General features: G+C 42.4%; 1 protein-coding gene across 3 annotated transcripts in view; it reads left to right on the top strand.

The window, feature by feature from the left end:
• ankk1 (ankyrin repeat and kinase domain containing 1) overlaps positions 1-26,789 on the top strand; it is a 361,956-nt gene that overhangs the window by 9,275 nt on the left and 325,892 nt on the right. For 2 of the 3 annotated variants that reach the window (XM_084065129.1, XM_084065130.1), the window contains exons 5-9: positions 424-579; positions 3,801-3,892; positions 5,022-5,055; positions 10,703-10,946; positions 12,234-14,600. In XM_084065129.1, the coding sequence (XP_083921255.1) occupies positions 424-579; positions 3,801-3,892; positions 5,022-5,055; positions 10,703-10,946; positions 12,234-13,281 (1,574 nt within the window). In that variant the 3' untranslated portion in view covers positions 13,282-14,600. Of the gene's footprint in view, positions 1-423; positions 580-3,800; positions 3,893-5,021; positions 5,056-10,702; positions 10,947-12,233; positions 14,601-26,789 lie in introns of those variants that run through there. The other variant, XR_014601334.1, reaches the window with a different exon arrangement.

The raw sequence follows: 26,789 nt of genomic DNA, 5'->3' as shown, positions 1-26,789 counted from the left end.
ACTCTACCATACAGATTGGACAAAATCTCACACACACACACACACACACACACACACACACACACACACACACACACACACACACACACACACACACACACACACACACACACACACACACACACACACACACACACACACACACACAAACCCAGTTACATAGTGGAGCTTGAGTTTCCACCACTTTAAATAAGTTAAATGAACCACTGTGTATTCCATGCCATGCTCTGACTCCATGTCTAATATGTGCTCCTCTCTCTGTGTGTGTGTGTGTGTGTGTGTGTGTGTGTGTGTGTGTGTGTGTGTGTGTGTGTGTGTGTGTGTGTGTGTGTGTGTGTGTGTGTGTGTGTGTGTGTGTGTGTGTGTGTGTGTGTGTGTGTGTGTGTGTGTGTGTGTGTGTGTGCGCGTGTGTGTGTGTGCCAGGGAGTAGTGTAACCACAGTGCTGGTCCAGGTATCGCTTGGCAAGAGGCCGAGCGTAGAGATGCTGCCAGAAGATAAACCTCACGAGTGTGACCACATGGTGGGCATCATGCAACAATGCTGGGACCAGGACCCCCGGAAGAGACCACCCTTCTCTGGTAATGCAGGGCATAGATAACAGCTCAGTGGGTAATCATGGACACAGACAACAAACATCGTGAATGCCATTATTTAGCATACAAGCAATCTATACACGAGTGTGCACACAACCACACACACACACACACACACATTTGAAATATGTATTTATGTCCACATAAGCAGAAGTACAAGAATGCCTTGTACAAAGGACATAAACACTGTCAGTGCAGTCAGATAATGGGAAAACAGCCAGTTACAAAGTGCATATGAGGCAGAACACACACACACAAACACACACACACACACACACACACACACACACACACACACACACACACACACACACACACACACACACACACACACACACACACACACACACACACACACACACACACACACACACACACACACACACACACACACACACACACACACATTCCCAACTTAGCGCTCAGTATCTGGTGATAAATCTATCACCAAATACTGAGAGCTAAGATGGGATGTACAAGAGTGCATTATACTGTACCTGTGCTTATATTTATATTATACCTACATACAGTATACATACATTTTGTTAATCATGGCTGGTCATTCCAAGTGCAGATGGCCGGGTCAGTTTTAAAGGATGAGTTCACCCAAAAAAACATCAAATTATTGGCTTAGGAATGCGACAAAAACATCGCCACAAATTCAAGGCTTCATGGGTAATTGATAGAAAATAAGTCACTTTTTGGGTGAACTACTCCTTTAAGGTCCTTAAGTCTATCTTCTAGAAGTATGCTGTTTATATTGGTGATAAAATGCACACAATATACCTACCATACTCCTCTATTTCTATCTACTGATGCCTTATACATTATGCTCACCTGACTAGCTCACAGGTCAAATATTAATTAAGTCATCTTTATACCATGTTTTACATTGTTACAATATCCATTTTAATCAGTGTTAGCCTACTACTTATTCTGGTACATGTTCTCTAGCCATACATGTGTCTTTGTTTCATCTTTACTGCGGCGCTGCTATGACAACTGAAATTACTTTGGGATTAATACAAGGTTTTATGTCTGCTCTATCTGTCTGTCTGCATGGATTAAAGTTCTTAGTCGCCACGGCTGATTTCAGTCATTTGGATTCCATAATGTCTTCAATGGAAGCATGTTGCGCAGCAAAAATAGCCTATCAGCAAACTGTCAATGTGTCGAAGACTAAACTAGCCTATCAGCAAACTGTCAATGTGTCGAAGACTAAAATAGCCTATCAGCAAACTGTCAATATGTCGAAGACTAAAATAACCTATCAGCAAACTGTCAATATGTCGAAGACTAAAATAACCTATCAGCAAACTGTCAATATGTCACATCGACAGCTTGTGGATAGGCTATTTTCGGTTATTATTTAAAGATTAGAGCATTTGTAGTGGTCAATAGCAATATGTTCCCCAGCATCTTCCATGAAATCTTAATAGTCTCGAATCAGAGCGTGTGTGCGTGTGCGCGTGCGTGTGCGTGTGCGTGTGTGTGTGTGTGGGGGGGAGGGGGGAGGGGGGGGGGGGGGAGGGCGGCCTCCATTCATAATGTTTCTCAAATCGCACATTAGGACGTGGCCATGCAAACATTTTCAGTCGTGGGATTTTATTTTACTTTAATCCATGTGTGTGTCTGTCTGTCTGTCTGTCTGTCTAATTATGAAGTCATTCAGTGTCCTTAGAGACTCCACACACTCTGCTCTGCTCTGCATAATGGTTCACCAGACTGAAATACAAATGACATTAAACCATTTTACACAGCAGATTGTGAGTCACCTTTAATTAGACGACAAATTGGAAGTCATGTTAATGAGTACAAATCTGTGTGTGGACTACATACACATAGTAGTAATCTCATTTATTTGCGTTAAGACCACTCACGCAGAGAGTGCTTTTCACCAACCTAACAACAGTGTCACGTTTATTCTGCTGGACCCATTGTGATTCGGGAGGTCGTGAAACAATTTACTGCTAGCCATTAACTCATTAAGACCTGAGGCCAATTCTACAAAATGCCTGCTAAATCAGTAGGTTCTCACACTACTGATTTAAAATAAGAAATAAAAACTGTTAAGAAAATAGGATATGTACAAGCTCGCATGTGACGCGCTGCGAGCTTGTACTGTATATCTATTTTTGAATAGCCAACACACAAAATCTAAAATGACAGATACTTTCCCGGGTTTAATGGGATAAGCAACTGTGAGAATTTACGAGTAACTCATGTACTGTATGTAAGGTTGTTTTTAAATAGGATTTGTGTTTCCAACATAATTATATTTCCATCTGCTGAGCATTTTTTAATTTGTATTCCGTACAGGTTAACGTTATGAATATACCTTCATAGAGCTTAACCACATAAACCCTCTAGACTTAGTAAAGTGGATCTGAGTGTACTTAAGCTGCTTTTTCCTGTCAACACCCCAAAACATGCTGATCTACAAGCTCTACAAGCTCACGAATGCGTCGCAACGCGTCAAAGCTGCAATCTGTCCTAACCTTTATGTCCTACCTGGGAATAGAACACCAGCTACCTGTGTGAGCACCAAATGTTCTACTGTTGAGCAATAATGGACAGCCACAGACGAGAAAGGGCATTTTGTAATTCATGAAATAGCTCGTCAACCAAGTACATGTCCTAGTCTATTACTGAATGTACATTTCTCTATACTATGAGTGGCGCAGTGGTAAAGTATCTGCCCACCACCACGAAGGTTGTGAATTCGCATCCACCGTGGTACGTTAGAATTGTTTCCAAGCGTATATATGAACACAATTGGTCCGTGTTCGGGGGAGGGAAGCCGGGTGTGGGAAGGTGATATTTGTCACTGCAGGTATTCCTAGGGTTAGTCAGCAGCCAGTGTTGTGGGGCGGGAGGAGTGGGACGAAGGTTCTACGTCCTCCCGGTGGGGGCTCCTAACTGGCAGGTGAGTCAGTAGGATATAAAAGCAGTAACAACACACAAATGTCTGTGGGGAGGAATTCATTGATGAATGATGACTAAATTGGGGAGAAAAATAAAAAAAAAGGGGAGAGCAGGTGTAGGCCAACTTCAACCACAGCATATTGAATACTGTATGTCAAAGAAACTTTGCTGTGGTGGTCTAGTAGTACAATCTCTACTCTGCTGGATGAACACAGTGCGTTGTTGGGTTGTTCATTTGTCCTGTGCTTTTGTGAACAATATCTGTTGTTCCGTCCACACAGACACCGTGAGGAAGACAGAAGTTCTGAGTGAAGTGCTGAAGATACCAGGAGCTGTCCCATCTCAGGAACCACAATACCCCTGGACGAATCCAGTCAGTGACACACTCACACACACTCGTAGGCCTATTTCTTCCACCACTGCTCTCCCTCTCTGTTTGTCTCTCTCTCCCTCTCCCCATCATCTTTCTCTATTATAAATTTCACATTTATTGCCTTCCGTTTATTGTCTACACATTTATCTGTATTTTTTCTTCTTCTGCAAGCATCAGGAAAAAATAGATAAAAACTGGGGTCAAAAGTAACACTTTTTTACATCTTCCTTCACAATTCACAGAATACTTGAAATATACTAGTCATCTTTTATTTGAAGAAACACATGTGTGCCCTAATTACTAATACCATTTATAAGCTTTCACTAGTATTTGTAACAGTGGTTGGGGGCAATTGTAACACTGTAAAAATAAGTCATATTAACACACTTTATCTCAAATGAAAGCACATCACTAAGTAATGTATATATTTTTTGTATACTTTAAAGTGTTTTACTTACAAATGTTTTGCATACATAATACAATTATTTTGTATTTTTATTCGAATTATTTTATTTTTCAATTTAGTTTTTTTAAATGTATGTCTATTTTTTTAAATTATTTTTTTAATGTATTTTAACTTTGAAATGTAGTGACACTTAGTGAAATATGTTCATTTACTAACATCTTATCTTTATACAGCAGAAGGAAAATACCGTACACAAACATTTACGTTTAGACCTCAAAATCAGTTTTTGTTGAAAACTTCTGATGAAATGATCATTCCATACTTCCATAGGCAGAGAGAGGACCCTACTGAGCACGTGCACAAGAAGTCTCACCCCTCTAGCTTATTTCTGATTAGAATTATTGAGTGTGTTAATACGTTTGCCCCCTGCTGCTTTTGACCCCGGTCTCCCCTATGCATAATATGTAGCTCAAACTAATCTATGTGCAAATCCAAAAATCCTAAAACTAAATGGTTAACAGTGAATTCAGTGAGTGCTTCAATAACAAAATATTAGCATTTTGAAAAGGTCGTACTGTACGTGTATGTATCCAGTCGTTGCACACACAAATATAGAGCTCATAGCCTCTTGTACTGGATGTGTTTAATAACCAAATTTATGTTGACTGATGTGAGTGTTATTAACTTCAGTAACATTCTTTTTCATCCTTTTCCCCCATTTAGATGGCTGTGCCTGGGCTGCGTGACATCCCCTCGGGTAAGCCTTATTGTAGGCTATAATGTGTTGCATGGGTCCCACAGCAGCCCTGACATTTTAAGAAGTGACTCCGCGTTAGCACACTTTTAATTGGGTCTTTTCGGGTGGAAGAGTTAACCAATCAGGGAGGAGGAATAAATACGACATTAACCCATTGAGACCGGGAAAGAATCGGTGTCATTTTTATATTTCTTTTGCTATTCAAAGTTAGTGGCTATACAAGCTCATAGCGCGGCACTCGCTATGAGCTTGTAGATCTGCTATTTATAGAAAAATTTAGATTTTTTTGGGGGGCAAATCTTTGAATGTATATTTTTTAAAGCGAAAATGTGTAACTCAAATCTTTGCTTCTGGGGATTCTATGGCTTCATTTTTTTTTTTTTTAAACTTATGTTTCTATATCAGTGGTTCTTCTTTTTCATGTCAAGGACCCCCAAAAAGATAAGTATTTGGCCGTGGACCCCCATCTCAAAATATGTTGTTCCAGGGACCCCCAGAAACAAAGATTTGAGTTACAAATGTTCACTTTAAGAAATATATATTCAAAGATTTGCACGAATTTTCATGATTTAAAAAAAATATATATATAGGAGATCTACAAGTTCATAGCGCGGCACTCGGTGCCGCGCTATGAGCTTGTAGATCTGCTATTTTTGAATAGCCAAAGAAATCTAAAAATGACACAGATGTGTTCCCGGTCTGAATGGGTTAATTCAGCCTCTCAGATGCATTTAGCCTGAAACGTTGAAACCCTGAAGATATTTATAAGGCATTCATCGATCCATCTATAGTGCCGGCCAGACTGCATTAGATGGAGCGCGTATATTTCTCCCAAAACTCATTCCCACTGATCACGAATTTATAACTTATGTCTGATGCATTTAGGGATGGAAGACCAGATCTGATTGCCACTGAATAAAAGAGAAGGCCAGAATTGTATTTATTTCACTCAATTGCGACCATATATCTCACAGTAAATGTTGTGAGGTAAAGGCAAAATAAAAACAACTGAAGTTCGACAATACCCAGTGGTGGAAAAAGTACTATTTTTTTTCACTGAAGTAAAAGTATCAATACTGCAATGTAGAGATACTCTGTTACGAGTGAAAGTCCGGCATTCAAAATGCACTTGAGTAGAAGTACAAAAGTATTGGCATCAAAATATACTTGAAGGACCAAAAGTAAAAGTATATGATATGCAGAATATCCCATTTATCAAGTTTTCAAATAAAAGTACAACATTTGCCTCTGGAATGTAGTGGAGTAGAAGAAGTATTGAAAATTGGAACTACACCAGTAAAGTAAAAGTAGCCTACCTAAAAACTTTAATGAAAAGGACAGCTTAGGTTTTTTTTTTACAACAAGGGTTCTTTTATTAGTTTATGAGTGTTAAAACATTTTCATTTATTGCTTTCTATCGTTATAGCGATTTTTAACTGGGGGGCGGGGGCATTCAGGTAATTGGTAAAAGAATTAAATTACACAATAAACAGGCTATGTGCGTGCAAAGTTTTACGTTAATCGGACGATGCGTTCATGATTTGAGGCATTTTGCACAAAACAGGCCACTCCTGCAAACTTTGGAAGCAAATCTTAGCCAATAAGGATGGAATTTGAAAAATCCAACAAATCTGTCTTGATCACATTCTAAAGAGATACTGCGTACCGATGTGTGTGATGATTGAACAACATTTGTAGGAGTAATATAAAAAAAATGTTTTGCACTAATAACAGACCGATGGGAAAAGTTCGGGGCAGCGGTTCTGCCCTGACCTCCGTGTCTTCGGCCTTGCAGAGCCAATATGGTGTAAAAAATCTAATTTTTACCAATTACCCGAATGCCCCCGCCCCCCCAGTTAAAAAATGCTATAACGATAGAAAACAATAAAGACATTGTTTTTAACGCTCATATTTTAATTATTACCATTACAAACTAATAAAATAACCCTTGTTGTAAAAAAAAACTAAAGTTGTCCTTTAAGGGATATTTCACTTTCAAACATGTTTGGGGTCATACTCTGGGGTCTACTCTGGCTTTTGTGAGGACCCCAGACCCCAGAGTTTTTAAGTTGCTTGGTTCAGTATTTAGACATTTGATATTCATTTGATCAGACACGTCCCCTTCCTGTACAAACCCATTGAAACATGTTAGATTCGTCGAAAACCCTCGTCCTTGGTTCTGGTGACTCATACTGCCCTCCTAATACGTGAGGGGGCCATGTTTTAACCCTAACCCCCAAAAAATGTAAAATGAAATGAATAAAGTAATTGAAATAACACAGCCCCCTCACGCATTAGAAGGACAATATCAGTCAAAAGTTGAAGTTACAATGGGTTTGTATAGGAAGGGGGCGTGTCTGATAAAATTAATATCAAATATCTAAATACTGAATCAAGCAACTTAAAAACTGTCTGGGGTGCTCACAAAAGCCTGAGTATAGACATTAGAATTACCCCAAACATGTTTGAAAGTGAAATATCCCTTTAAGTACAGTACTTAACACATCGGGTGCCAAACGCGGTCTGAACCGTGTGTTTACATAGTGGCGGTTCCGCCGCTTCGGTGCCGAACACGGTCTGAACCGTGAGTTTAGTCTTTTTGTTTTTTTTGTTTTTCTCCGCGCGGGCGGGGATAGAGCAGCTCTGGGAGCACCCATTGTAATCCTGCGAAGGAAGTGCCAGATCGCTCACCGGAAACATTTTTTTTTTTTCCCATCCGCTTCCTGTCTATTTCCTACTTTGAAACGCCTATATCTCCAAATCTGTTTCCTGTGGGGAAAACCGGTCATGCGCGATGCGCGATCCCCCCCCCCGTTGTAACTCGGCAGGGTAATGTTATGGTTCCAGCCTGTAGCCAGGCTCATGGCACACCATGAATCTATGCTTTTTTTTGCGTGGATTTGCTTGTAACGCACGCGGAAACTTTAAACAGCAAAGCGCAGTCAATGGGGAGAATGCTGGCACCCACGGTAAGTTGCTATGAAAAAATGCTGGCACCCGATGTGTTAAGTAGCCTGGTAAACCCTCCCTCCGGAAATCTCATTTCCATTTGATTTCAGGAAGGAGTCTGGTCTGAAACGCCTTTCTGAAATAATCGCTGTGGGCTGGAGTTGGGCGGGAGTAATACCGTTGACTGACAACCCCTTCAACCAATGATCGTTTTTCCCCTTCAGCCAATGAGCAGTTCATTTTGACGAGCTCCAGACTATGTGACGCAACGGGACTTTTGGGACGGCCATGCCGAAAATAGGTTGCCTTATTGGGATACATGCGTGTCACTCCCCGCCCCTGCCGGTTCTCTAAATTTATATTTTTAAATAGGCTCTGTCATGATTAATTGACCACATATATGAAGTTAAACAACTAAATTCTATCCAAACGATATGTTAATAGTAAATTCCGTGCCTCAAAAAAGAAGTTTGAGACCGTTTTAAGAACGAAACTAAGAAGTGACGGCACTCGGACAACAACAATGGCTGCCGTTCGTCTTTTGTCGGCGGCTCTCAGGCTGCACTCGGGTTCATTCGGGCTCACTCGAACTCGCCACCTGATTGGCCAACTGTCGCTGTCAATCACAGAACAATGAGCGACGACGCTGATAGGCTCGTCGGCTCGGCGAGCAGAGCGATTATTGGAGAAAGGCGTTTCAGACCAGACTCCTTCCTGAAATCAAATGGAAATGAGATTTCCGGAGGGAGGGTTTACCAGGCTAATGTGTTAAGTACATTTACTTAGTTACTTTCCACCACTGCATACCTCACATTACTCAGTTTCTTCTCACAATTGTGAGTTATATATCTCAGAATTCTGTTTCATTTTTGTTCTGTTCTGTTCTCTCACATGTGTGAGGAAAAAAAGTAATTTCTATTTCCGTGGCAGAAAGGGGCTTCCATTGGTAAGTCACCAAATGAACAACAAGCTATTATCAACTTTCAAACAGACAGTTAACCTTTCCTGACTTCTATCTCTCTGGCACTGCCCTTGGTGTCTGCTGTGAGATTAAATATTTGAGCCATGTAATCTCAAATGACCTTTCTGAGGGCATATACAGTATAGACAGCGTCGGAAGCCTTACGCTCAAGGAAACATGCTGTGTCGGAAATGTTGCATGTGCTCAGTAGATCTTTCTGTACACCTCTGTATACTGCCCACCTGTGGTGTGGCTACAAACAAGGCAGCATCAGACAACTCACAGTGTCTTATAAAGACTGCATGAGGCTGCTGCTGAGAGCTCCAAGAAGCTCCAGTGCAAGCCAGATGTGTGTTAGTGTTGGGGTACCCTAGCATGGTTCCAAACGAATCTGCCATTGCAAAAAAAAGCCCTTGGCAGATTAGGTCTGGCCCCTCTCAATAGAGATTCGATTTCTCTCCCTACGAAGTTGTGAGGGACCAATCAGGGCCCAGTATGCAAATATGGGGCGGGTTTATCACCAGAGGCATTTTTTTTATTTGCCCCTCGGAAATGCAGGTTCCACACAGAGATTCCAGACTAATATCTACGCAGTGATATTAGTCTGGCCATATCAGGCTCGGGGTACCCAGTCAGTTACCCATTCAGTAATATCATCGCTGGCATTACTAACCCTATACATAGTTCTGTCAGGTTCTCCTCTAGACTGTGGAACCATTGGCTCACTTTTATCTGTATGTTCGAAACTGAACATTGTGCTGTGTTTTTACTTTGATTTGGATCTCCCTTGGGTCTGAAATAAAGATTGAATTGAAACTGGCGTCCAGATTTCGGTCAAGTCATTGTAGGTGAAAATTGTCTGAAATTGTCAAAGATAGCAGCTCTACAAGCTCACAACATGCCGTGACGTGTTGTGAACTTTTAGATTTTCGCTGTTCGTCACATGACAAAGTATATACTGTAAGGCTTATTAAGTGGTTAAAAATAATTATGGCCATTATGAAACATAGCGTTGCTGTCGGGCAGAAACCCTGTATCTCCATATATAAACTTTTATGTTTTTTTATGTTTTTTTTAATTAATGCCCTACGTAATAGTTTTACGTTTTAGTTTCACACAAAAGTATAGCCAAAATAGACGATCTACAAGCTCACAACACGTTGCGATGTGACACGTTGTGGGCTTGTAGATCTGCTGTTTTTTTTTATATTATTGATTTTTTGTTTAATATTATTGAGTGTTTTTTTTTATAAATATTCCAACCAATGAACAGTATTAACTCATTAAAACCGGGAAAGCATCTGTGTCATTTTAGTTTTTTGTGTTGGCTATTCAAAAATAGCAGCTATACAAGCTCACAGCGTGTCACGCTGCGAGTTTGTACCATTTTTATATCTGCTATTTTTGAAAAATCTTGAAAGTGTGAGAACTACTGATTTAGAAGGCTTTGTAGAATCGGCCTCAGGTCTTAATGGGTTTTAACAAGAGCAATTGTGACTAAATATTAACTATCATTGGATCCAGTGGAACACAGATCCCCCCCCCCCCCCCCCACCACCATCATTTCCTGAAAAGTAAAGGTTCAGGAGGGACATAACAAGGTTTCCGTACCAGACAGCGACGACAAAGAATAGCAACAAAATGAAGCGGGGCAGAGATGATGAGTCACCTGCCTTGCCTCGTCTTCATCAACCCCCCCCCCCCCCCCCCCCGCCTCCCCCCTTTTTGTTCTGGCAGGTCAGCAGAGCAACGCGGAGGGCGGCCTCCTCGCTCTGCTGTCGCGGAAAGACTTTGAGCGTTTCAGACAGTCGCTGAGGAGGGAACACATCTTCGTGGCCTTCCCAGACGACAACACTCTGCTCCACCACACCGTGGCCAGCGGTGACGCGGAGAGCGTGCGACGGGTCCTGAGCCTGGGCGCCGAGGTGAACCGGCCCAGCTCTAAAGGTTACACCCCTCTCATCATTGCTGTACTGCACAGGTCTAGTTGGAATCACTTTCAAGTTCATTTGATACGCACGGACAGTGAAGGGAAAAAAAGTACTCAGATGTCTTACTTAAGTAAAAGTGTCGATACTGCAATGTAGAAATAAAAAGTATTGGTATCAAAATGTACTTAAAAGTACCAGAAGTAGAAAGTGCTCATTACGCAAAATGTCCCATTTCACAAGTTTTCAAATGTGAGCTTGTAGATTGGCTTTCAAACGGCCGAAATGTATATACAGTAGGGTTGAAGTGGGTATTGTATGTTTTGTAATAATAAGCTACATCTACAAAGTAACTAGTAACTCAAGTTTTCAAATAATTGTAGAGGAGTAAAAGTACAATATTTGCCTCTGAGATGTAGTGGAGTAGAAGTAAAAACACAGAAAAATGGAAATACTCCACTAAAGTAAAAGTGCCTCAAAATTGTACTTAAGTACAGTACTTGAGTAAATGTACTTAGTTACGTTACACCACTGCAAACGGATATAAGCAGTAGCTGATTTTGGTATTTTGATGACTGCAGTGTCTCAAATTTTCCTTTAAGAAATAATATCAATAACGTTATAATAGCCTTAAGGAAGTTGGCAGTTGTACATAGTTTATTGACTGTACAACATTACATTGGACTATAAGTGTACATTGCATTAGTCTAGCATTCAAAACTAGCTACAGTATACTTGCAAAGCTCTGGAACACATCGGCCTACTTGTGAAATTAAATGTATATTGATGACATAAGCATCCTTGAATTTGCTTACATGGGGCTTGGATTAGTTTACCAGGGTGGATCGTCTTCCACTCGTCCTGGCATCACAGCTTGACTATGCAAAATGCAAGGGCAGGGTGGATTTTCCTATTATTAGATTTTCCAGCATTTAAAATTATCTGTTGGCCTCTCTTTGAACCATTAAGACCTGAGGCCGATTCTACAAATGCCTTCTAAATCCTAACAGTTTTCTGATGAATATATGTTGATAAACATATCGCTGCTTTCGGGCAGAAACCTCTTATCTCCATATTTTTATTTTTCTCTATCTTTTTGTGTTTTTTCATAAATTAATGCCCTGCTTGATCATACTACAACGTCACACAAAAGCATCAAAAGTAGCAGATCCACAAGCAATTGTGGATTAGAATCCTGAGAAGTAACAGTTTTGGACGCATGAGGTTTCCACGCGATAGAGACGATATTTAGCTACAATCTAAAATGACACGGATGCTTTTCCGGTTTTAATGGATTAAAATGTGCAGCTTTAGAATAAGCCCAAGTCTTTCTCCATCAGGCTCTACGACATCGTCCCCTTGCTGCTGCAGCACGGGGCGAGCGTCACGCAGGGGGACGAGGACCAGTGGACCGCGCTCCACTTCGCCGCTCAGAGCGGAGACGACAAGTCCGCCCGCATGCTGCTGGACGGCGGAGCCGTGGCCGCCGCGCGGGAAAGAGCCGGCTGGACGCCTCTCCACCTGGCCTGCCAGAACGGCCACGAGACGGCCGCGCGCGTCCTGCTCTCGCGGCTGCCCGCCGGGACAGAGGAGGAGCGGGAGGAGGCGAGGGGGAGGACCCCGCTCCACGTAGCCTGCGCCTACGGGCACGACAAGATCGTCAAGCTCCTCCTGGCCCGGGGCGCCGATCGAGACGCGGCCGACCGCGCCCTCGCCACCCCTCTGCACCTGGCGGCCGAGGGGGGCCGTAACACGGTGGTCAGGCACCTGGTGAAGAGCGGGGCGGAGGTGGCCGGCGCGGACGCCAGGGGCTGCACACCGCTGCACCTGGCCGCTCTGAACGGCCACACGGGCATCTGCCGGCAGCTGCTGTCCAACGGGGCCGGCCCCGACCCCAGGACCCCCCAGGGCTGGACGCCCGTCCACCTGGCGGCGCTCAGGGGCCACGGGGACACCGTGCTGCAGCTGGACAGCCAGGGGGGCTGCGTGGACGCGCGGGGGCTGAGCGGATGGACCCCGCTGCACCTGGCCTGCCACCGCGGCCAGGAGGGAGCCGTGGCCAAGCTCCTGGCCGCCAACGCCGACCCCAACGTGGTGGAGGACAGCGCGGGCTGGACGCCGCTGCATCTGGCGTGCAGCGGCGCCTGTTTCGCCAGCGTCCTCCAGCTGGTCTCGCGCGGGGCCGACGTCAACGCCGCCAACTGGCACAAAGCCACGCCTTTGCACCTGGCCGCCCAGCGCGGGTGCGCTCCCATCGTCAAGGCCCTGCTCCTGAACGGCGCCGACAGGAGGCTGAGGGACCAGTCGGGGTCCACGGCGCTCACAGTGGCTCAGTCGAACGAAAGGACTGAAGTGGCGGAGCTCCTGCTGAAGGAATGTTCAGCGTGACTGCAGCTATGGAGATGTAAAAACTGAACATGAATCATACCATCACCATTAGCATCGCTTTGTTTTGATCCGTTTTATTTTTCACACCTGACAAGACTATGAATTTATTTATACTTGGCAGAGGTTGTGATTAAAAAAGACAGCGGATCATTGTTAATGGTATGATTGCAATATCATTGCTGCACCTCCGGGACCATGAATACTGATACATGATGCTATGAGAGAAGCTTTGATCATTATTCACTCTCTTGACAGCCCAGCTTGTGCACCACTCAGTTACCATGGTGACAAATCATATTCAATTGAGATAAAAAATGCATGGATTCTAGACATTATCTCGATACTGACATGTAGGCCTGTGTGTTCCCGTGGCCCAATATGGAAATGAGTGTTTAGTAATGCTGACTAGGGTTGGGATCCTTTAGGATCTTAACGATTCCGTATTAACAATCTGTTTCCTTAAAGGTTCCCTTTAACGTTTACTAAAGGGGGTTCCAAATGGACCCTTCTTTGGTTCCAGTTGTACACTCTCAGAGTAATGGTGGTATATGTATATGTATATATGTGAGTCGGTATGCGTATATGTGTGTAAATATAGAGACACCGCTATAGAGTATTACATTTTATATGCATGCACTATTGCTATAGATTTCTTTATGTGTATGTATGATTGCATATTTCTTCATTCTTGGTTTGTTTCAAGCTAAAATTTGTTGACAAAAGTATTGTTTTGTTTTGTAACCAAGTTACCCTTCAAATAGGGTAGGCTTCAGCCTACACCTTTTCGGTGCCACCTCTGTATTTGTAAATCAAACTGTTGTATATATTCATGTTATGGTAAAGAAAATAAACAATTCATTCATTCTTTCATAGCAGCTCTGACAGTGTGATTAAACCGATGCCGGAAACGGTTCCAAATGTGATATGGAACCGATTTCGGTTCCTCAATGTTGGATCCAGTTCCTCCGATTCTTTCGGTTCCCAACCCTAATGCTGACTGTAAGGCATGTATGCTAATCACACCACTTTGCTTATTGCTGACAATAACTGGGCTTCATGATAACCGTGTCATTTTTAAGATCAGTTCTTGTGAAAGTGTCTTCCTTTGTCATGCCCAGCAGATAAGGCCACATTTCAGGTTGAGAAGTAGTATGAGTGAGATACACTGGTTTCTTCTTTGGCAGCATGAATGCTAATATAGACAGTTCTGTACACTACATACTAGGGCTGCAACTGTCCATTATTGTATTAGTGATGATTCTATAGAATATTTTTTGATAGATTTTTAAAACAGACTAACTTGATTAGTCTGATTAACCACTTAAGCCCTTACTTGTACTTTGGTGTCATGTACAAATGGCAAAAATAGAAAATCTAAAAGCTTAAGTTGTGAGCCCCCCACCCCCCCAAATCAATTGTTTTATTAAAATGTAATATGATTTATAATCTATTAAAGCGATTTGTTTGACAATTGTTGCAACCGTAAACTGGAAATGAGTCAAATCACTGTGACTTGGGGAACAGACTGACTGTCTAAACAGTCTGACAGGAGTTTAGTAGAATAGAATGTCCTACATATTTGTGGCGTTCATCCTTGCCAGCAGCTTCCTGTTATCCGAGATAGAAAACCGGTTGGACAGCATTTACTCTCCTTCCTGCCAACAGTCCCGTGTTGATGTGGGAAATCTGCCGGCACAACCTCAGAATACAAAGACACACAACTTGTTCTTGTTCGCGGATGACTCGGCTCTGCTGATCTCGGACAAGTTGCAGGTTGAAAAAGCCTGTAGCTCTGAACTCTGGCTCGCTGATAACAAACTATCATTACACCTGGGAAAAACTGAATCCATTCTCTTTGGGTCTAAATTTGACAAGGCCGACGGCTTCACAATAAAAGTGGATGACAATGTTATCACAAGAAAAGAGGAAATTACCTACGTGGGTTCCATTTTAGAGGCAAATCTTTCCAGTGATAAAATGGCAACTAGAGTAATCAAAGCAGTCAACCAAAGAACAAGATTTTTGTACAGGATCTCAGCTCTCAGTAAGAATACTTTGAGGACTCTAACAGGAGCACTCATCCAAGGTTACTTCGACTATGCATGCACCTCATGGTACCATAACACCACAAAGGCCTTAAAAACAAGGCTCCAGACATCTAAAAACAAACTGGTAAGGCTACTTCTTGGCCTCACATCTACAACTCATTTATCCCCTGCTCACTTTGCTATGCTCGGATGGCTCAGGGTAGAGGAAAGAGTAAAGCAACTTGCAATGGGGCCTGGTCTACAAGATACACTACACCACAAAGCCCATGTACCTGTCAAACTACTTCAAAAACGTCAACAAGTCCACAATCACAACACCAGTGGGAGCTCCACTAATCACGTCCAACCCAGATTTGGCTCTAACAAGGGGTAGATTCTGCCTGTCTTAGCCTCTGACCAAACCCTCAGCACCTACAGTATATGCTGAAGCTGACATCCCATGTGACAACACATTCTCAAAGGCAAATATAAAAGACATATGTGAAAAATGCAGGGCAGAGGTTTTTCCTTGGTCTCTAGGGAGTGTGCGGGCAGTTTCACGCCGATCGGTCCAGTTAAAGGTAAAAACAGGAATCGGGCCTGTTATAGTGCCACCACAAGGCAGATTTGAAAATGCCATTTCTTCCTCGGCCTAGTGGCATGTGCATGCAACGTTTCACGGCAATTGCATGCAGTAGCAGTTAGGCAGGTAGTGCAAGCTTGCAAGCTGTCAATCGCGCATGCCGCAAATGACGTGCGATTGAAAGACAGTTGGAGAGAGCTGAATAACCTCTTGAAATATCCTGAAATAATAATAGGCGGTGTATATTTATTTATTGTTTTTACACCTTTTAGCCTTTTTTTCGGCAGCGGCATTGCTGTGTTGTTTCAAGAATCAAAAAACAAGAATGAGGGACCTTGTTGTTGTGTGTGTGTGTGCTGTTTATACTGTGTGAGACTGTCATGACGTCGCAAAGCAGGTTTATTTGGGCAGACGAACAGACACCTTCACGCCTAATGACAAAAGAAACTCAGAAATTCAGAATACACATTGACACTCACAAAACAAAAGACAAGACATCCACGTCAGCCGTCGGAGGCAACATGCAGGATGTATAGAGGCTGTCTTGAGAGCCTTGAGTGGAGAGGTGATAGCCTTTATATCAAATACACAAACATCTGCTCATGGCTGAGGGAAGGCACAGCTTCACTCGGGTAAGGCCTTAAGCTTAAGCCTTACTATGCCTACAGTAGATCCGCCACTGATTGCATGCTGTGTTCATGATTTGAGGCATTTTGTTCAAAACGGAGCACTCCTGCAACCTTTGGAAGCCAATCTTATCCAATTTAAAAAGAGAAAAAATAAGCGCTGCAGGGATCATTCAGTGGCTCTGATAAATAAGTGCTCTTTGGTGACACAGGTAGGAACATATGAACAAAAAAGGATTTCCAAAGAAGTACTGCTTGCCAAAAAAGGTGTGAAATACAGTCTGGCAAAGAAAAGAATTCAAAGGTACTCCGTCTTAAGTGAAAAAAATATATAATTTATTTAGAGCAAGGCAAATGAGTATGACCAACGCCTATCGACCTAGAAGGTCTTCATCAGGGTCTGTCGCATTTTGGCTAATCAGTCACTTAAATACAGCCGTGGGTGATGTTCCAATCATGTCAGTACGTTATTACGTCATTATGACATTTGAATAATAATTCAAGTGAGCACAATTGCCCCAAAAAAAAAGAAAAAAGGAAAAAGGAAACAAAGAAACACCCAGAGTGACCAACACCAAATTATCAATTCAAATAACATACTGGGAAAACAAGAGTAAATATATTCACAGTGTAATATTTACACTGTAAACCCAAAGCATGATCACTTCACCGTAATCAAAACAGACAGAGAAACAGCAAGTAATCGACGTCATCATTTAAGCCTGGTAATAATGTGGCTTTTAAAGTAACAATCCAAAAGGTTTCTCTTTGGAGCAATCTTTTAGAGAGAAGGGACAGCCATCGGATAATCTTACTACTATATAATTGACAAAAGCTCCGAAAGTTTGTCCGGGATTCGCAAGAACAGGATCACTCCACATGCCTCCAAGACCTGCGACAGACTGTTGATCAGAGCTCTGGCTATGTTTTAGGCATCTTACCTCACCTCGATCAGTGATAAGACTCTCGGCTTGATTGATTCTCTGATTTGCCTATCAGACCCGCAGCCTGATCTGGCAGGTTGCCATAGCAAGCAGATACAGGAAGTCTGACCTCTTTATCACATGAGGGCTATTAGGGCCGCAAAGCAAAGCGGGGACTGGGAGGGAGGAGAGGAGAGGAGCCGAGAGGAGAGTAGAGGAGAGGCCGGAGGGGCCAGCCTTCGCATGACGTGCGTGCAGAGTACAGGGCCTACCAGTATTCAGGTCTGATTGATGTCCTGGCTACTCAGCTAAATCAGCCAAAATGAGTTTTGGACTCTGTCTGGACCAACCTCGGATCGGGCCTAGATGCGAGGGCTGCGAAGCGGCCCTGACATCTAGTTGGGATTATTTGTGCGAATTGCTGTTTTATGTTCACCCAATCCATCTTTGAATTTACGTTTTGTTCTCCCCACATAAAAGCACCCACAAGGACATTCAAGGCGATAAACAATGAAAGAGGTGTTACAATTTGCAAAGTGGTTCATTTTGTATATGATTAGTAAACACATCAGTGAATCTACTGTATTGGTTTTAGGAATATTGGTACAATGAGTACAGTGACCATAGGGAAAGTTGCCGATTGTTTTTTGAAGCCAAGAGGTTTTTGGTGGCCAATCTTAGCCAATCAGGATGGAATATGAAAAATCTGAAAGACCCGTTTGGTTTAATGACTATAGAGATACTGTGTATACCAATTTGCGTGATGTTTGGACAACATCTGTAGGAGTACTGTAAAAAAAAATGTGTTTTGCAGATATTGGCCTCCTGGTGGTGCTATAACAGGCTGATCTGAAAAATTCGGAGCAGAGGTTTTGCTCTGGCATCCAGGGAGTGTGCGTGCACAGTTTCCACGGACGGATGGACGGTGGAAAACATAGTCTCTGCCACGCCTTTGGCTTGGTGGAGACAATAAGATACTTATTCAGATATCCTTAACAGTGATCCTTCCTGCCCCATGCCAGCATGTTTCCTCCTCGCAGATCTGCAGCTGTGATTAACAAGCAATGTCTTGAACATTCACAGGTAGAGGAGGCTGCGTTCAGCCGTATCTATAACCTGGAATATTAAACCCATTTCAGCAGCGTCTAATCAGGGCTCATCATCCATGGCTCTATCTTTTCACACACACACACGTAGATGCGCGCACACACTCACACACACACAAACACACGCACGCACACACAGGAAATGGCACATCGGTTGGACACCTGCTATCAGCCATAATTGCTTAAACTAATTTCACGTCAGAACAGGGAAACCATGCAGGAAGTAGACTGAGAGAACGAGAGCAATCCATGGTCTCGAAGGGCGGATCCAAACCCAGGCGCCCGGAGCAGGCGCGTCCTCCGATTGCTTCACCAATCTATGTCCCCGCCTCCCCCCCCCTCCCCCCTCCCCCCCCCCCCCCGGTCTGTGCACGGAGCAGGCTGACGTCACCAAATTTAGAGCGACGCCCCTCTGCACTCTGAATGGTTAGGAGATAACAAGCTTCAAAGACCATCGTTCCTGCATCGTTCCCCCAGACTTTTTTCTTTTGTAACAAAAAAAATGGCTGGGTTTCCGAGGCTATGCAGGAAGAGGCTAATGTGATGTGAGCTCTTGGTGAAAACAAAAAGAGCTAAGTAGTGTTAGCAGTAAGCGGTTATTATATTAGTCTTTTGTTGTGAAATAACATGCCATGTATTCAACATGACAAGTGCACTGAATATGTAATAATAAAAACTTTAGATGAAACTAGCAGATCTACAAGCTCACAAAATGTGTGAATTCAAACATCATTTTTTCTGTGACCGTCCCTTTAGGCCAATTCTCATTGATTGTGTGTGCGACTCAGCAAGTCTGAGTTACATAAAGTTAGGGTGAAAATCACTTATAATGTATTTCAAAATAGTACTTGACAATCCCAAATAATGTTAACAAACTTTTAACCACTTAAACCCTGTATACTTCAGTTGACCGGAGTTTCTCAGGGGTCGATCTAGAAAGAGAATGTGACGTCACCCCATTGAAAGTAATAGCTGAAAACCTCCCAACATGGCGCCACCTGTCCATTGAACTCCATTGAACGGTTCCTAAAGCTATACAGTGGTTCCCCTCCTTTTCCCAAGCAATTTCCAGAACATTTGCAGAATGTTCATCTATGATATGCCCAGAATAGGGAAGCTAGGGTTCATGGTGGTTAAATTAGCCATTGTGAATGTGAAATGAATCAACACTGAGCAGCTGCATAGCCTATTTCTCACCTAAAATGTTAGCAGAAACTATATATATTTTTGAGTGGTGTAGCCACTCCTATAAGTGGGGTTGGGACACCTCATTAGTACACCCTTCGCTGTACTGTGATTGGCTCATAATAGCACACACCCCTCTACATTAGTACACCCCTAGCTGTACTGTGATTGGCTGACTCTATTGGCTGACTCTATTCAGCACTGTGATTGGCTAGCGAGAAGTGAGCTTCCATCACTGTGATGACCACACCGCTCACTTCACACTGGGTGTGATTTTTGGGGCGGTGTAGCCGCCCCCTATAAGTGAGTTTTGGACACCGACCAAAAGATTTGTATACCCCCTAACCCTGCCATTGTTAATGCAAATCGATACTTTTGCAAAGTCAGCCAATCACATTACAGCTAGTGTCATCACCACTTACTGTAATGTGATTGGCTGACTTTGCAAATTCAGGACTGTGATTGGCTAGCGAAACACATGACACATGTGCAGCCCTATGAATAGCAGTATGGACTTTAAAAAAAGTCATTCATCCTTTTTTTAAAGTGAGTCATGTTGTGATGACCACACACCGCCCACTTCACACTGGGTGTGATTTTTTTATTATTATATCATAAGTGGCAGTGTCATGACAGTGCTTGGGCCGTATATGTGCCTCAGTGCCAGCTCTCTAAAGATTCCACCCACTGGTTTCTCTGTCGCTGTCAGGTGAAAATCTTGTATGTCCAAAACGGTTACTTTGAAAGAAATGGAAAATAATAATAATAATAATAATAATAATAATAATACTAATAATAAGGGTAATAATAATAACAATAATAATAATAATTTAGTCCCCACTACTTGGGGTGTTTTTGTCACTGTATATTTGCACAATTTTTTTCCTCTGCATTTACCCATCGTATAACTACTAGGAGCAGTGAGTACAGCGCTCTGGGAAATGTGTTCCAATTGATCCAATGTAGTAGTCCTAAGCTGTACTTTTCATTGGTTTAGTATTTATAAAAACCCACAGACACACTTAACCATTTCCACATACACATATTTGTGTGTGACACTGTAGTATGACGATGTAGGGCATTCGTTTAAGAAAAAATAAGACAAAAAACTATGGAAATATGGAGATATGAGGTTTCTGCCCGACAGCGACTACATACTGTATTTAGCTTCTCAGACGAGAGCCGTATCCATGTTCTCTCCAGAGCCTCTCTTAAGTGGCATGGGGTTTACCCCTCCACTGAGCCCTGCCCCTGCAGTGCTGAGCAGCCGCAATCATGACTAATGTGTCTTCTGACCCAGGTGTGCCGCCACGCCGGGAACAAGCCGGCATCTGGGCGGGCACCTCTGGCACGATGCCAGGGTAATTGATTGTTGAGTGATCCATCAAAACTCCAGGGGGGGATCGTTTTTTTATTTTGTTATTCTTTTTTCCCACAGAGATGATGTAGAACAGTGGTTCTCAAACTTTTTCATGTCAAGGACCCGCAAATGGACACTTATAAGCCCGCGGAACCCCATTTCAAAAGATAAAATTTAAGGACCCCCAGTTTGACATGCATTAGGGCTACGGACCCCCATTTAATGGCATTTCTATCTCTGGGACCCCAATTCATGTTGTAAAATCAATGTTAACTTAACTCTGAGAGTGTACAAATGGAACCAAATGGACCCGTTAGGGTCCATTTGGTTCCATTTGTACACTCTCAGAGTTACAGACCCATAAGGGTCCATTTGGTTCCTATCCATCATTTAGCTGGGGACCCCCTGGAACCCCCTCAAGTACCCCTGGGGGTCCCCGGACCCCACTTTGAGAACCAATGATCTATCAAATCTCCAGGGGGGGTTCGTCTTTTTATTTTGTTATTCTTTTTTTCCACAGAGATGACGTAGAAAACATGTCTCACCCCCACAAGATCTCTAAGGAACCTCTCACTTGGCAGTTTGAACGCTGGAAACCGTTGCTGTCGGGTGGAAACCTTGTATGACCAAAATGGTTATACTTTTCATGAAATGGAAAATAAATAAATAACCTGAAATCAATGTAGATATTATTTAGTCACAAGCTCTTGTTAATAATTTTTCATTGGTTAAATATTTATAAAACCCACAGACACACTTGTCTGTGGGTCGAAATGTATATAGGGCTGAAGTGGGTAATGTATGTTTTGTAATAGTAATCAAAATCTACAAAGTAACTAGTAACTAAAGTTTTAAAATAATTGTATTGGAGTAAAACTATAATATTTGCCTCTGAGATGTAGTGGAGTAGAAGTAAAAGTACTGACAATTGGAAATACTCCATTAAAGTAAAAAATACCTCCAAATTGTACTTAAGCACAGTACTTGAGTAAATGTACTTAGTTACTTAACACCACTGTGTGCGTGCGTGCATGCGGCCCTGAACCCAGGTAAGGCAAGCTACTATAAAGAAAACAATAATAAACCCCTGCTGTGCTGATCATTTAATCCTGGCACTGCTTCTGTAAGTCACTCTCTCGCTGTCCCCAAACCACAGCAGTCTGTATGTTGAGTGAGTCACAGACTTGCTAATAACCAGCTTAGATTTGGGAAAGGTGGCGAATTGGCGTACTCACTATGAGGCTCTGCATAATGCTGCAGAGAGAGAGTTATGCCAAATGGTCCATGCCCATGTGCAATTTAAGATCTGCTGGTCAACCCACCAGGGAGAAAAATAGATGAGGGCATTTCCACCCCATAGCAGTCTTATTCTTAATTGAGTGAGAGATCACAAAAATGCAAATTTTGTAGATCTACTATTTTCAGTTTGTGAGACACAAGGCACCACCGTGTATAAATCAGGCATAATATCCCTTACAGGCATACTATCATTTTCTCACACACTCACACACACACACACACACACACACACACACACACACACACACACACACACACACACACACACACACACACACACACACACACACACACACACACACACACACACACACACACACACACACACACACACACACACACACACACTTCCCCCTGCCCCCATTCTTCGGCGTTGCTGTCATCAAACTGTAGAATGATTAATGTTGGATCTCCCTGCTATCGCACACGTCCACAGCAGAGCAGTCTAGTGCTGCTCAACATGCAGCCCTTAAGAACATTGCAAGCCCTCACATCTGCTGAGACGAGAAGCAATCAAATGTATCTCCCAATTATCAGGCTCTCTACAAGTTCTCCCTTTTCCTCCAGGCTCACAATTATTTCCAGCAGAGGGAAGTAACTAAAGTGCATTTACTCAAGTACTGTACTTGAGCACAATTCAGAGGTACTTTGACTTTACTAGAGTAGGCCTTTTCCCATTTTTCAATACTTAGATATACACTACATCTCAGGGGCAAATGTTGTAGTTTTTTTTTTAAGTTTTCAAATAATTGCAGTGGAGTAAAAAGTACAAGTTACTTTGCAGCTTTATAACAAAACATACATTTATCACATAAGCCTATAATTAGCCACATAATTAGTCTATTCAATTGTGAAAAACTTTCACAAAAAAATAGTTTCTTTGGTAATTAAGTATATTTGTGATGCCAGTACTATTGTACTTTTACTCAAGTAAAATGTGGAATACAGGCCTTTTTACTTGTTACAGAGTATTTCTATATTGTGGTATTGCTAACACAGCAACTGCGCACGTCTTCCGCCACTGATTATTTCCTGGAGGTCCTACGGAAGCCAATCCCTGTAATGTAAGTGTCTGTTTTCTCTGTTTTCCTGCAAAGATTGGACTGGGGGGGGGGAAATTGACAATTATCCTCAATTTCTCAAAGAAAACGTTTAATCAAGGACGCTCTCAGCCTTTGCTTTGCTGTGACACATGCTGCTGGTAATTTGCTGCACACGGGGCCAGTTCCTATCATGGAAGCAATCTTCTAGCATATACCCGGAGCTGTCACACGCTGAAGATGGCTATGGCTAGCAATCAGGCTAGCGGAATAGTGGAATGTTCTCATTGAACCGGGGCCATTTGAAGAGTCCATGCACACGCTTCCCCTCTCCTCGCAAACAATGGAGCAGAGTTCAACTCTGGCGTTAATTGGAGTCAATTACCACGAAGTTCAGGCTGAGAGATTCACACACACACACACACACACACACACACACACACACACACACACACACACACACACACACACACACACACACACACACACACACACACACACACACACACACACACACACACACACACACACACACACACACACACACACACACACACACACACACACACACACACACACGTCGTCTCTGTGGGGTAGGTAGAAACCTTATAAATAAACTAAAAAATAGCAAAAGTAGCAGATCTACAAGCTCAGATCTGCTACCTACTTTTGATGCTTTTTTGTGACGCAGTTGTATGATCAAGTAGGGTGCTAATTTACAGGAGGAAAAGGAGGTTTCTGCACGAAAGCAAGAACATGTATATTTCTGTTATACCGATCCAGTGCGTGTCCCTGCGTGTGTCTCATGGCAGAAGGAAGAATGATCCTATCAAACAGTATGGTTCATGTAGTAGCTTATCTTTACCTCTCCTATTGAAATTTATTGAAAAATGTCTGGCACAGGATGCAATCTTCTACGCCAGACTCAACACTATTTTTCTTTCATTCACAATTTACAATGTACTACCCTGCAACCCACCAAACCCACCCCACCCCACACATACTCTGCAACCCACATGCAATCCCATATATACATACAATACACATGCATAATTCCATATTTTACATTAAACTTACATATACATACAATACACATGCATAATTCCATATTTTACATTCAACTTTGGTTTACCAGTCTACGAAATTACAAGCCAGCCCGATAAGTGTACAAAAACTATTTTGTTGACCAGAATTCGTCCAGTCTAATCTTAAAGGTATTGACTAAAGGAGCCTGGACCACTTCGTCTGGAAGTTTGTTCCATGTTCTTACAGCTCGAAGTGTAAAGAAATTCTTTCTCTTTTCAGAGTGACAGTTCAGTGGTAACAGTTTTAGGGAATTCCCCAGTTTTAGGGAATTCCCCGAAGTGGACAACAGGCTTGGCTGTGAAATCATATATCTGGTGAACAAGTTTATAGACCTCAATCATATCTCTTCTCTGTGTCTCCTACTGTATATACTAACGTGAGAAGTTGGAGTGTAGTCGATCTTCCAGATAAAGCCATACTGTTTGTTACTAAAGACTTCATATGATCTACTATGTGTGCCCTAATTAACTTTCCATCGTTTTACATAACACAGATGACAGATTAACAGGTCTGTCATTCCCTGCTATTGCCTTACTTCCTCTTTTGAAAAATGCACTGATTTGTGCCTCTTTCCAACCCATGGTAAAGTTGCTTCCTCCAAAGTGTTATTAAATAACATTGTTACTGGTTCAGCAATCACACAAGCTAGTTCCTTTACAATCCTAGGATATATTGCATCTGGCCCTGAATCAGAGTCTCTCTGTTTTTGGAAGTCCTGCTGGTTTCCTGTCCTATAAATGATCACCTCCCATGCTCCTATAAGACCCAATTTAGACTTATGTGGGCACAGCCGTATTCCATGATCAAATATCCCATGTTGTTTGGTCTTTAATGTGAGAATACCTATTTTATTTTTTGTTTGTTTGTCTTTATCTCCTTTATGTGAAAATACTTATTTTATTTTTTGTGTTTACACTTTACATGGGTGGAAATGTATAAATAAATAAATAATTCAAATTCTAGTTGCAGAACTAGTGACCCTCCCAGTAACCTCCTGGGATGGAGTGTGGGTCCACATACAAGCACGAGATGAGTGAATCAAGCACACATCAGATGTGTATCAGTTTTCATTTCCTCTCAGCATCACCCACCTGCCCTCCACGCCTCAGAGAAGATTGACGACATCAACTCTATACCATCCCTATTCTGGACATCCTGTCATTATACTGTATAGGTGAACATTGGGCGAAAATAGGCAAACATTTGGGGGAAATAGAAGATCTACAGCCTCACAATGCTGTGTGAGCCAATGTGTTTTGTCAGGATGATACGGAAAGGCTTCAAAAGACTTGAAGATTTGTCAGGTCTTCAGATGAAAGATTGATGTATCATTTATGTACAGCGTTTTCAGTAGCTCTGCTTCCTTGAATAGATTTGTTTGAATAGAACCTTTTGAATAGCATTTGTGTCTGCAGCAGTGCAGCCAATTATAGGGAAAGAGGCAGTGGTGGAAAGTAACTAAGTACATTTACTCAAAATTGGTTACTTGGCAGATTTGTATTATTAAGACAAAACATACATTAACCAACTAAGGCCCATTTTGCACTTCAGCTATTTGAAAATAGCCGATCTACAAGCTCACGTGTCGCAACAACACATTTTTTACACATTATGAAACCTGAAATGGGACTCTCTCTGCATAATGAGTACTTCTACTTTTGGTACTTTAAGTACAATTTGATGCCAATACTTTTGTAGTCAAGTAAAATGTGAATACAGAACTTTTTACCTGTAACAGAATATTTCCATATTGTGGTATTGGTACTTTTACTTGAGTTAAAAATGTGAGCACTTGTTCCACCACTGGGGAAAGAAGACAGCACGTGCAGATGGTTTGGTGGAGGTTAACGAGAGAGTCCCTGACCTCAAGCAGTGACAGTAATGGGGTGTGTGTGCAGTTCACCACTGAGCAGTACTCAGTTCTGTGCATGTCACTGTGCTTTTACTGTCATCTCTGTTAGGGCTGAGCGACAGGACTTTAAATAAATCAACACCACTATCTTATCACTCAAACAGAGAGCGTCTCCTTTCAAACCCCAATGGTTCTAATCAGCCCCCCGCCCACAGGAGTGGCCCAATTCTCTCACAACTTGCTACAAAAATCCCTCATGAAAAACTATATAATCTCCTACCTTTCATTTTCAACCTTCACATGTGTCTCCTTCTCTAATAATCAAAAAGTGCTATATATTTCATCTCGCAATTTACTTCCGGATGGTTCGTTTTGCACTTTTTTTGCCACATCGGTCACGGGAAAGAAATAAGCGCTGCCG

The sequence above is a fragment of the Gymnoscopelus microlampas genome (assembly GCF_963454915.1).
Source record: "Gymnoscopelus microlampas genome assembly, chromosome: 8".
In the NCBI taxonomy this organism is placed as follows: domain Eukaryota; kingdom Metazoa; phylum Chordata; class Actinopteri; order Myctophiformes; family Myctophidae; genus Gymnoscopelus; species Gymnoscopelus microlampas.
The sequence above is the reverse complement of the archived record's forward strand: the minus strand, read 5'-3'. Positions and strand labels throughout refer to the sequence as shown.